The 13110-nt window shown below is 41.2% G+C and overlaps 1 protein-coding gene across 4 annotated transcripts in view; it reads left to right on the top strand.

The window, feature by feature from the left end:
* The window catches only part of plxna1a (plexin A1a), a 263617-nt gene that overhangs the window by 25617 nt on the left and 224890 nt on the right, over positions 1–13110 (top strand). For all 4 annotated transcript variants that reach the window (XM_086214083.1, XM_086214081.1, XM_086214082.1 and 1 more), the window contains exon 2: positions 11204–12557. In XM_086214083.1, coding sequence (XP_086070209.1) covers positions 11385–12557 — 1173 coding nt within the window. In that variant the 5' untranslated portion in view covers positions 11204–11384. The remainder of the gene's footprint in view (positions 1–11203; positions 12558–13110) is intronic.

The raw sequence follows: 13110 nt of genomic DNA, 5'->3' as shown, positions 1-13110 counted from the left end.
AAACTCTGAGAATTCAGATAAGAATTCAGAGTAAGGACCAGGAGGTGCCAAATCACGACAAAAGTTATCTCATGACACTTTCCAAGTAGAGCAGGTCTAGTATCACCCTCCTTCAATGAATCTACACCCAACAATTCTCCATGAGCAAGCACATCAGGCCACAGCGGCAATGAAAATCCTTCTTATAAGAGGCAGGAACATCGAGCAGATCCAGGCTCAATGGGGATGACCTTCTGCTTTGACCGGTTGGGGGAAAAGAGAGCAGGAGAGCAGGGCAGAGACAAAGACAGATAATGGAGGAAGACAGATATACAGAGGGAAAGAGAGGGACAGAGATAAAGAGAGAGAGAAAGGGAAGAGATTGATGGACAGACAGGGACGTGAGCAGGTGGTGCTACGGGTGGCAGCTTGAGCCTCTTCAGGTCTGTAGCCTCCTCCAGCAGCACCTGGGATCTGGGATGCGGGGAGCCTGAAGGCTCCGAAGAAGATGAGTTTGTATATGCAGGGTATTGGCGCATCCGCATGTTAGTGCTCTGCTTAACGGTTCTAGCCTAGGCACGGCTGGTGCTAGTGTCATCTGTGGAGCTAGTTTTAACAAAGCTTGGGAACCGTTGGTCTAAAGGGTGCAGTATTGAATGAGAAACTGGAAGAAAGCAGCTTTAAATTTACAAGATGACTTAAGCCTGCAGGACAGCTAGAATCCACTGACCATGTACACACTTTTATCAAGCAGCTTGATCTTCATGGGACCTTCAAATGGTGGTCAGTGATCTCCAAGAGAAGCCGACACAGTAATTACCAAAATTCACCAGCATTTTGGCTCATGGCTGCTATTAATTTTTCTCTCTTGTCATTGTACTTCACAGCCAAAAGGTTTTTATTGTGATTAATGCAGCAAGAGTCGCTTTAACCTCTTAGTCCCTCTTTAAATGATTAAAACATGCTGGCTGTGTTCGCTCACTTGATCACATTATGATAGTACCCGGAAGGTACGCTCAATGTCAAAGCAAGCTGCGAGCGAAATGTCACTTAAATAGTGGTTGTTAACAGAGTAGGGGGGTCAGATTCTTCTTAATATAGTACTGTAGTAGTGGTTCTTGTGGAGAATCAATAATATAATCACTGTACATCAAGGGTATTTAACCAGCACTTACTTATCATAAAACATGTTTTTCCAAAGTGATTTTTAATAAGGGAACTCAGGGAAACATGCTTGTGTGTCATGTCAGAGGGTCAGAACAATAAAAGGTATATGATTGTTTTAGTTGGACTTGTTACTGCACAGTAAATGTAAAGCAAATCTCTGCAGTTCACAATCCCACCCGCTGACACTACAGAACCCCTGATTAAGTTAAATTAGGCTTCCTTGATTTGGAGAAGTCCCCTCAGTTAATAACCAGTTTGCTCTTCTAAACCCTCAGTCTCAAATAGAGCAGCAGTGATGACATAAACACCCTTCTGGCTCTGAATGTGAGGTTACAGCAAACAAGCATGTATGTAAGAGACAGCTTAGAGGTTCTCTGTGGTCACGGTGAATAGGTTAATAGCATGGTCAGAGAACCTGCACGTGAGCACATCTAAGCAGCTCAAGAGAAAGTAGCAGCGCACTCAGGAAACAGAACCAGGTACAATAGCAAGCTTTAGTTTAACGAAAAGGAGCTTTTGGGTTTTATAAGCCAGGAAAGCTGCTTTCTTGTGTTACAAGAGTAAACCAGTCGCGAAATAAAAAGAAAACATGTTGCTGTCCAAACATTAACCTCACTTAGAGTAGGGGGAAAAGTAACCCCTGTGTTCTTAAGGTGGAATATTTGGGCTTGGATTACAAAATGTAAACATATAAAATAATGTTATTGTGGTGTGTGAAGGGAGTGAGGATCTAACCATTAGCCATTTCTGCATTGATTTTAAGCATTTTTCTATATTGGATTCAAGGAACACATCAACATTTTTGGGAAATGCATTTATTGTCCATCCTCCCCAGAGCCCGACTAGATGACAGATACCCTTCTTTCCTCTGTGCTGCTTTAGGGAGCTGAGACTTTAATGCACCCATTTCCAACTTGCAGACTTGGAATGAATGGGCTGTGCTTTTTCTTTTTGTTTTCCCTCTTTCTATCACTCTATCCTTCATTGCTCACGCCCTCTCATTTTCTTAAACTGCGAAATTGCTGTTCTGCGGTTGGGAGCCAGCTTCGATTATCTACGCCAAATTCTCTGATAAAGAACTGTGTTTCTGGGTCTATTCAGGCACTTAAAGCCCCTCTAAATGGCTTTAGCTGCAGGGTCCCCTCTTTGGAGACTATAAACACACACACACGCACACACACACACACACTCCATAGCAGTGACTTCAACACCCATCATGGGAACGATCCAACTGCAGAGCAATTTCTCAATTTTCAGGTTTGTCAACACATTCTCTCTGTGTTTCTCTCTCTTGCACTCTCTGCTGGTTCTAGAGACGAGGTAGGTGGATGCTGTTCCTCTGAACAGGAACATACTGGCAATTTCCAGTCATATTTAACAGACTGATATGAGAAAGGCATCCTTCCTATCATCTAACTCATTAAAGGGAATAAGCACATCAGTGGATATTGAAAAACCCCATTATGATATACTGGTGATGGGCCCGTTAAAAACCAAAGTTCCCTAGCTAATACAGTATTGGGTTTTGGGCAAAAAAAAAATGGTAAAGGATGACAAATCTTTTGTATAACTGAGCTTTAAACTTTGGGGTGTGCTGTCTGTTACTTCTTTATTCAATACGACCTAGTTCTTGTTATCCTAGAGGTTGTGAACATAAACTATTTAATTTAATTCCATTCTGAACCCTTGAGTTTGGTCATTTGTTTATTCCAACCAAAGGCGGAGCTTAAGCACCTCTATCCTCATTCAACTTGACATTTTAGCTTGATATGTGATCGTCATAGTCTGAAGCATACATGTCACACTGTAATGCAGGCGGCTAGTCAGGGATATTTAATCGTATCGGCATGTCATCAGTATCAGCAGGTAATTGTAACTTTTGAATTGTATTAATAAGAGTCCAATGTTCCCCAGCAAACAGAGATTAGCATCTTCATTTTGGCTCATTGCTGCTGTTTATGATGAAGCAACGATGAGCAATGGACTTCTCCAAAAGTAATGGAATAAAGGAAAATATTACTCTTGAAAATTCTGCTCGTTTATGTGTGTTTTCAAGTATGAACAAAATATTAGTATCACATAAACTTGTTTTCGTGTTGATAAAATTGGCTTCTGCTTGTGTCGGCTGTTGGCCAAATCATTCATAAAATATCACATAAAATCCAATACTGTGCATCTCTAAGACTAGTGATTGAGACAGTAAATTCATCATGGAAATGCTTAGCACTGAGGTGATGAATAAGGTGAAAAGTGGGCTCATTGTCTAGAATTAGAAGCAACCCCACTTTTTTTTTCTTCTTTTAACAACCGCAGACACTATTAGAAAGACCACCAGCGAGGTCTGCCCATTTATTTTTTATTCAGCCCTTAATTTGAACCTCCCTGCTGTTTCTGTTTGTTGCTACTTGTGTGAAAGCACTTTGAATTGCTCCTCTTCCTTCACTCTTCATGTTATACAGAGGAGAAAACAATCACACACACACGCAGGTGACGGATCTAAAAATTTGACACAACAGAGAGAGCTAGTAGCTCTTCTATGGACAAATGTAGCTATTGACATTTCTGCAGATAAAGAATCCAAACAAAGCCATCAACTTTTCAACAACACTGATAAAATGTGATTCATATTTCATTGTGGTAGAGTAGATAGTGGAGAGTTTTTGCGCCCTTCTGATATGAGTGACGGCTGTAAACAGGATCCTGTTTATTATGTTTAAGGAAGTTCACATAACAAGCCTTATCCTGTGGTGGTCCCAGTAGTTGAAGGGCTATATTTTAGCTTAATATTCATATTATTATATTCATAAATAATAAGGAAGCAATATAAGGAGATCTAGAATACCAGCTGTCATAAAACAAGACGTGCTACGTTGCTGTGACAAGAGAGCTCACTTAGATTCTCATTATAGGTGTTTTGAGCGGGAAACAACTTGATTGATTAAACTCACTTTAAAAGATGCACATAATATCTAGCAGCAAATGCATCGCTTTTATGGGAAACAGATCAAATAACCTGACATTGACATACAGTAGAAGACGTTTCACCTTTTTGATTCGCTGAAAGAACACTGACTGTCTTCACCCTGAGTTATTGTGCATATAATTGCCGCTCGTGTGACTTGTCCTTCACAGAGTGTGAACATAAGCACACTACAGCTGTCAGGATTTTACTTTATCTGAAAAATCCCTAAATCCCCCTACTCTGGAGAGCAGAGACAGAATGAGCGTATTGTAGAGGAGACTCAGTCAGATTACGAATGATTAAGGCTCCACCACTCAGCTCAGTTCAGTCTGAATGAGTGATGACTCTCGCTTCGCCGGCATGTGAGTGTGTAGATATGCCGCCCATGCATACGGGATGTGTATCTGTCTATCGCTGGGTGTTTACATGCATATATTTCTTTGCATTTGTTTGTGTTCATGGAGTGTGTCAACATTACTCTTTGTCTGCTAATGCTAATGGTTGGAGAACACAAGATTGCTAAAACTCAGCTGTGTATGTATGTGTGCATAGTGGTTTTAGGTCTAGGAGGAGTGATGTGACACTGGCAACTTTCTCCTGGTTTGGCTGGTGGTTGTCTGTGTGTGTGAGTGTGAGTGTGTGTGTGTGTGTGTGTGTGTGTGTGTGTGTGTGTGTGTGTGTGTGTGTGTGTGCGCACGCACACGCTGCAGCTGTCTGGAGGGTCAGTGTGTCAGTCGTGGAATGCGACTGTAAATGAACCACTGTGTCCCCGCTGCGTGGAGCAGCAGACTGCCGACCCCACATACTCTTTATTCCTTCGTCCTCGCAGAGAACACTTACTTGAATTGACAGTCACAGGGTCCAGCGAGTGAAGATGACTTGGCACATTTTCATCAGTATCATCAGTTATTTTTGCATAAAAGATGGAAGATGACTCAGCATCAGATGAATGAAACAGACGTGGAGTGGGGCCTACCTTATACCGCCGAATTAAAATGAAAGATCTGTAATGCAGTGCTTTATCTGCCATAGAAGATATGTTTTAATATGTAGAAATACTCAGGGGCAGATGGACACCCATTTAAAGTGTAATTTCATCACATTGTGTGCTGCAAAACAATGTGTTGTCTGTACAAACCTGCTGCATCCACATTCTGGCTGGTGCAGCATCTCCTAATGGTTAGATTGAACTTTCTCACATAAGTCGTATTTCTGTGCAAAATCTGTGTTTGAAAACTGCAGGGGAAAGTGCCCAACTATTGTGCACAGAAATGAAAACTACACAGACTTTACTGTTACCCCTAGCTTTTTGTATGAATATATAACCAGAATGGGAGGAACAGGTTGTCATGCCTCTGATCCAGCAGTGGAGGTAGTAACTCTGTGAAAGGAACTGACAGTAAACACGGTGCAGTTGAGTTTATATGTCACACCTCTGCTGTGTACAGGTATCGGAATGTAGTATATATTCATCAGCTGCAGTAGAATTCTTTCTGTCACAATGGTGTGTTCACTCTACACTGACAATTAAAAAAAAAACAACTCCTGTAGCATCTTCTTTCTGTACTTTAACCGCTTCCTTCATGTAAAGCCAACCCTGAAATTCTATGGTAAAGGTAAATATGGTAAAGTGATAAAGTAGATGATAATACGCATTTTTAGCAGAATTTTTTTTTTTAAAAAAGGGTGTGGTATACTACAGGAAACACCTGAATTAAATTTTTTGAATTAAAAGGTTTGCCCTTTGTCCTGCATTGGTAACAAGAAGCCTGTTCCATCTTGTGGTTGAATGTGACTCTTGAGAAGACAGTATATTTTTTATCTTTTTTTTTCTGTTTTTGTTGCCTTCTTATTATCAAGTTCCTCTTCTGCTCTCTTCCTCGTCGTCTTTTTTTGTTCATTTCAAGCCGGAGGAGGAGGCTGTGATTTGACTTCAGTCTGCAATATTAGCACCTAGTCAATATTATGCCTTTTGGAAAATGGATTCCAAATAGAAATCTCCTCACGTTCAAGTGTCTGTCCGCCTTCTGCTCTCCTGTTCTGTGTATTTCCTCCACTTTCCTCATTTGACCTACTGTAGCATTAACTTTGCAACCATCTGTTGCAGAAAGTCTGGAGTCCAGATTAATTACTGAATGCAGAATTAAGTAAATAAAACTTTTGTGAAGCTGACCTCGTCCCAGTCATCAGGTTTATATGCTCACCATGCTGCTGATCATGTGTCGAGAGATTAAGGGTTCCTCCATGTGATCAGTCAGAGGTTACATGCAAATTGAGTTCTGAGAGCTCAGATCAAGACTCTGAGCTTCTCCATGTTCACGCTCTTTGATTAGCTGTAGGCTGCTTGCATGGGATTTGAAAGGTTAGTTGAAATAGATTGAACTTGAAAGTGGCTTCACATTCCCACCGAGGGGGACTGAATCTGAGGTTCAGTATTGTCAATTGGTACGTTTACAGGATGTTAGAAGATGTCAATTTATGGAACTTGGCTGGCTTAAAGGAGACTTTTAAATCACATGTAAATATATTAGTAGAACTGAAATTCTACTTTTAAGTATATTTGAATAAATACCTAGATTTTCCAGTAGGAAATTAATTTATACACTTAAATCTGCTCCATATTGGCTGAGGTGATGTCACCTGTGCTGTAGGACTTGGTGTTGTGTTTAATCCGGCAGTTGTATCATAATGATGGGTGCTAGTGCTGAAGCACAGGATTTCTCAACAGACTAGGATAAATGTACAGGGCTGGAAGTTGTCCACTTTTCCTTAATAGTTTGTCACTAAGTCAGAAAACTTGAATTTACACTCGCAAACTTGTTTGGTATGTGAAATGAGAGTTACACTGGAAGAAAGTTCGATTTTCATTTGACTTTACAGCAACATACTGCCACCCAGTGTTCTGGAGGCACATCTGTTCCTTCAACAAATCAATTCTAGTTCTTTTATACAGGAACAACAACAGTAGACCAACTAAATGGTGTAAGTGCAGCTGTGTATGTAAACTCACAGAATGACTTCAGAATATTGATTATGCCTGTGATTATATATTGAAATCCAGACATCTAGGTTTTAATTAACAGGGTCATAAATGCAGCTCTCTCTCTCTCTCTCTCTCTCTCTCTCTCTCTCTCTCACACGCTCTCTCTCTCCCTCCATTGGACTTTATCCAGAGAAAACTAGTTTAAAATGGATAGACAGTGATTGTAAATGTTTATACTTCCCTATTAGTTCGTGCTGTAGGTCTGCCATTATATATTTCTGTATATATACAATTTATTTATGAGCTGATGTGTGTTTGAGGAGTAAATAAGAAGGAATAGATGCAGGATGAGCTTGTACACACACGCACACTCACTCACACACACACACACACACACACACACACACACATACACACACAGTGATTCCAGCAGGCGGATGGATGTGAGATCCATGTTAAAGTAGAAGTGTGTATAAATTTGCCTAAGTGTTTGGCTAAGGTCTGTGGCTGTGTGTGCAATCAATGTGCCAACAGCAATAAATCAGTGTTGAACTGACCTGAACACGTACAGCTTGCTCTAATGTGGTATACATATCCACATGCTCACACACATGCACATGCAGAAATGAAGGCACAGAGAATTTAAGGTTTTCTGATAAGATCAAATCAGTTTGACAAAAATGAATGACTTAATATTTCAAAAGAGAAAGTGTCATCCTGTAAGATGTCTGTCTGAGAGGTCTTTTCTTTATTAGTGTCCTAGATATTTGCAATTATCGTATAACTTTAAATGAAAAAAAATCAATAAGAAAAAAACATATATAGAGGGAACATCGTTGTAAAGACATCATCCAAACCCCATGTAATAAAAAAGCTATTTTAAACAGCATCTTATATTTTTTTAATAGGCCCATGCCACGCCCCTCCCCCAAATTTGGTGAATTGGTATGGTATGCGCTACAGCAGGAGGAAAGTTTGTGTCCTTTTCCTGGTTTTTTTTTCTTCCTATATCCCAACCACTATGTGATCTGATTTAGACATCAAAGGAAGACTTTTAAATCTTGTTTTTTCCACCGCACAGACATGTCCCTCCTTCTTCTCATCTCTTTGTCCCAGTTTAGTCAGTTTAGTTCTCCGTATCATCAGCTCACAGCTTTACCACTATGGCCACATCCTCTGCATGGCTGCTGCTCCTGGGTTTTCACTTATTCATGGAATTCATGAAACATATCAGAAAGTTGAAAAAATAGTCCAAAAAAATGTATTATTTGTATTTTTAATTTTTTATGTGCTTATTTTGCCTCAAGAAAATTCTCCAAACAGTTTGAAACCTCAAGTGCAATGAAACCCTTGCATCCCAGGACTGTAGGGGAAATTAAGATTACTTTAAAAAAAAAAAATTTGCACCACCAATAACAAGAAAGCCACAGTTCACATGAAGAGATGGCTTTTTCATTCTCGTGTTAATATTCCCATACAGTTTGAGTGTATTTGCATGCATGTGTGGGAGTGCTTGTGTTGATGTATTGCAGGGGAGTGCAGGAGTGTGTGTGTGGGCAGCTCTGTTTCATGTCCATGTTTTGAGTTGTTGTGTGTTGAAGCGTAATGAAGTCAGATGGATCAGTGCGTGAGTGTGTCAAAATGCTTTTGACCACATACTGTACGTGTGTGTGTGTGTGTGTGTGTGTGTGTGTGTGTGTGTGTGTGTGTGTGTGTGTGTGTGTGTGTGTGTGTGTGTGTGCGCGTGTGCTTGCGTTGAAGATGCTAACAGTGGCTGTATTGTCCTAACAGGCCGGGCATCGTCATCTGGGCCACTGTAATCACTGCTGAGCTGGAGATGAAAGCCGCTATTGATAAGAAGTGTCTGAGGGAACTGGAGAGAGAGAGGAATGTAATGAAAGGAGGAATAGGAAAGATTGTTTGCTCTATATTTAGGTTAATAAACCAATGAAGACAAAGATGGAATGTCTGTGTTTGTGTGTGCGGTGCCTTTAAAACCTTTCCAAATGGTGGAACATTTGTTTGATGCTCAATACTTGTGTTTATACCCTTAAACTTTGACGTATACCTTGTATTATCATAGAATGAAACACAATGTACACTGCTCATGTCTACAATAGTAATACACCCAGCTCTACAAATACATTCTTCTCTTCATCAGCAAAATACTGTAACACTGGGAAAACAAGCTTATACCTGCAGTATTTTTCTTGTACTACAGAGTTTAAAACTTGACTTATTTCACCATGAATCCTGGGATAAGCCCAAGTTTAAGTTCTTAACCACCGGACAAGCTGCTTTAGGAAATTGATGTGCAGATGGAGAAGGAATGGAAAATAAATGGATGGTCTGTTGCCAGTGTCCGGAGTTAAGGTTTAACCTGCAAAAGAGGCCAAGCATATTTGTACTGGCCAAAATAATAAATTGCCTTTTGTGTACCAATTGTTTCAGCCCATTTCATTGATATTTGTCAACCATAATCAATGCCAGCCGATAATGCAAGTTGAGTAGTCTTAAAGGGATCCACTATTGTATGGCGTAGCAATGAGTCCTAAAACCTAGAAACATGTTGGCATTGTTGAAGAATCAGTTTTCCCACCTCAAAGCCAACAGGAATTTTGAATACATTTTCATTAAAATGCCTGAAATAAGTTCTGTGATTAATACTGGCTGAACATATTTAAAGCTTTGTTGTATGGAATAAAACCTGTCAGTTAATACAGCATTAACTAAACTAACTAAAGAAGAAGCAGCGCAAAGCTGGTCATGCTCTCGCTGAAGTCATGCATTCACAGTGTAGCCATAGCCTAATGTTAGCTTTATACTTCTAGAAAGGCAAAAAAGAGTCGCTTCATGCCTGAAGAAGAGCGGCAACGCTCGAAACATCGCTGTATGGTGATGTGCTAAAATAAATGCACAAAAGGGAGCTGATGTGTGCGGACTCGTTTTTGCCTTTCTATATCAATGTTTAGTCCAGCACCTATTTATGGGATGTGCGGGACTTCTCTACTTTAGCTTTATACTTCTAACAATTGCATTAGCACTTCAAAAACCATAAAGTGGTGCAGAACTTAAGTTTTACATCTTAAACGTTGTCTACCACAGACCTCAGAAATGTAAAAATCCCACCAACTAGTGGTTTAGGGAAGTCATAGTGATGCTCAACTCCAGGTAAGCCTCCACCAATGCATCATCCCTGTGGGGCTCTGCATGTGTTTGAACAAGCTATTACTAGTCTATTTTACCTCAAAGTACCTCTTGGGTCCTCTAGAGGAAACTGATTTTGGCTGTTTAAACCATGGATCTCATTCTTTAAGTCAGTAACCAAAGCTTCAGTTTCCAGTCAGTTGAATATTACAGTATGGCTGAAAAACCTCACAAATTTACAAGATTAGTGGAAAATCTACCCACATTTGGCGTTTGATAGATTTTGGTTTCAATTCATCTCTTTCTTTCCCACACATAGCATCACCATCATCGCCACCTTTAGATTGAACTGGTCCAGAGCCAAATAGCTTTCACTTTTCACCCCTCTCTCACTGTCTATTCTTTTTTATTGGCTTGCTTGCTTCTCTCCCCCTTTAGATACAAACCTCCTGCATTTCTCTGCTCTGTTTCTCTGTAGTAAATAAACTATAGGATTCTCCCTGCAGCTCTGCTTGTAAGTTATGGATGTTTACCTGTTATCAACATGCTGCACATCAGCACTGTCTTCTTTTGTGTGTGTGGGTAGTTCTTTCTTATGTGCTCAATGCGTATGTGTTACTATATTTACCTTCTGACATACCAAAGGTGCTTTTTCATGCATCGTCAATGTGTGTCTGTATTTTGTGTGTATGTGCACTTTGTCTGCTGGATCCTTCAATACCCCCAGACAATCGATACACAGAGGAGCAATATTTGGCCCTGTCTTCTTTTAAAAGATGCACTCCGCAGTGGTGCGAGTCATGAGTTGAGAAGTCAATAAAAAAGCCGATAGTGCCCTCATTTGTTGTTTTTTTGGACTCTGAGTCTGAGGCTTTGGGTGAATTTTAAGTATTGTATTATTTTGCAAGAAATGATTGGAATGATGAATGTTTGCTAAGGTGTCTTTCTTTCTTTCTCATTCTCAGAGCTCGCGGCAGACAAAGCTGGAGAACAGGGGATGAGGTTATAAAAACTACAGTGGATAAAAGAAGAGGAAGTTGACTTCTTTTGTGTCATCGTACCCTGCAGTCCTACAAAGCACTGAACGACCCAGCAGAGGACACACAGGAATATCCGCACACTCGTACCTCCCCTCCCTTCACCGCCATGTCCTCCCACCTCACCCCGCGCCCTCTCATCCTCCCCTTCTTTGTCCTGCTCCTCTCCCTGTCAGTGCCCTTTACTTCTACTTCTCCCTCCTCGTCGCTCCTTTCCTTTTCTCCCCCTGAAGGTGGTCTTACACATTTAGTGGTTCACAACAAAACTGGCGAAGTCTACCTGGGCGCTGTCAACTGGATCTACAAGCTCTCAAGCAACCTCACCAAGCTACGAAGCCATGTAACCGGCCCTGTCACAGATAACCCTCGCTGTTACCCTCCGCCTGGTGTCCAGTCCTGCCCCCACGAGCTGGTGCAGACTTCCAATGTCAATAAACTCCTGCTACTTGATGCTGCCCACAACCGCTTAATTGCCTGTGGGAGCACTTCCCAGGGAATCTGCCAATTTCTCCGTCTGGATGATTTGTTCAAGCTTGGCGAACCCCACCACCGTAAAGAGCATTATCTATCCAGTGTTGCTGAAGCAGGCACCATGTCAGGAGTCGTGATTTCCCCGGACCTTTTTGGTGGTGGTGGGAAACTTTTTGTCGGCACTCCCATTGATGGAAAATCAGAGTACTTCCCAACACTGTCGAGCCGCAAGTTGATGTCTAATGAAGAGAATGCTGACATGTTCAGCTTTGTCTATCAGGATGAGTTTGTCTCCTCACAGCTGAAGATTCCCTCAGACACGCTCTCCAAGTTCCCTGCATTTGACATTTATTACATCTATGGCTTCAACAGTGAACAGTTTGTATATTATCTCACTTTACAGCTGGACACACAGCTCACCTCGCCAGATGCCAGCAGCGAACAGTTCTTTACCTCTAAAATTGTTCGTCTGTGTGTAGACGATCCCAAATTCTACTCCTATGTTGAGTTCCCTATTGGCTGCACCAAGGACGGAGTGGAGTATCGCTTGGTTCAGGATGCTTATTTGGCCCGACCAGGAACCCGTTTGGCACGTTCGCTCGGTATTCAAGAGCATGAGGAGGTACTTTTTACGGTATTCGCGCAGGGTCAGAAAAACAGAGCTAAGCCGCCCAAGGAGTCGGCTCTGTGTCTGTTCACAATGAGAAGGATAAAGGAGAAGATTAAAGAGAGGATTCAGTCGTGCTACAGAGGAGAGGGGAAACTCTCCCTGCCTTGGCTGCTCAACAAGGAACTGGCCTGCATCAACTCGGTGAGTGTTTGACCCTGATCCTTTCATGAATTAAAGGGTTTTGTGTTGTGCTTGCATATGTTTGTTCGCTTTATTAGTGTCCGCCAAGTAGAGGTTGTGCACTCTTTACTCGCAAAAAGTATTTTAGTGGTCATGGTGTTCAATTCAAGCAAGTCTGAAAATGGTCTGTCAGAGGGATATCTGTAAATGCACATTAATGTTAAGAAATTCGGTGCAGCTTCTTTGTGGGGGGACAGAATAGACACCAAACCAGTGCAAACACTTTCAACCATCAAGATTTGAATCAAAGACTTACATCAGCCTCATGCTTACCTCAACTCTCAGGTGTGCAACAAAACCAAACATGCAACTAATTTTCTTATGGTTTGACCAATCACAAGAAAATCTGTGGTGTTATTGCCCATTTGATGTCCATGTCATTTGTACAATTTTTAATCCTGAGTTAAAGTAGTATATAGTAATATGTTGGCAGCAAATACATTACAGTTGCCATGATTTCCATGAGCAGGACCGGGGTCTTTCCCAGTTAATGCATGACTACTGCTACTTCACC

Source organism: Aulostomus chinensis, chromosome 9, assembly GCF_037954235.1.
Source record: "Aulostomus chinensis isolate RoL2024-O1b breed Wild chromosome 9, RoL_Achi_v1.0, whole genome shotgun sequence".
Lineage (NCBI taxonomy): Eukaryota > Metazoa > Chordata > Actinopteri > Syngnathiformes > Aulostomidae > Aulostomus > Aulostomus chinensis.
The sequence above is the reverse complement of the archived record's forward strand: the minus strand, read 5'-3'. Positions and strand labels throughout refer to the sequence as shown.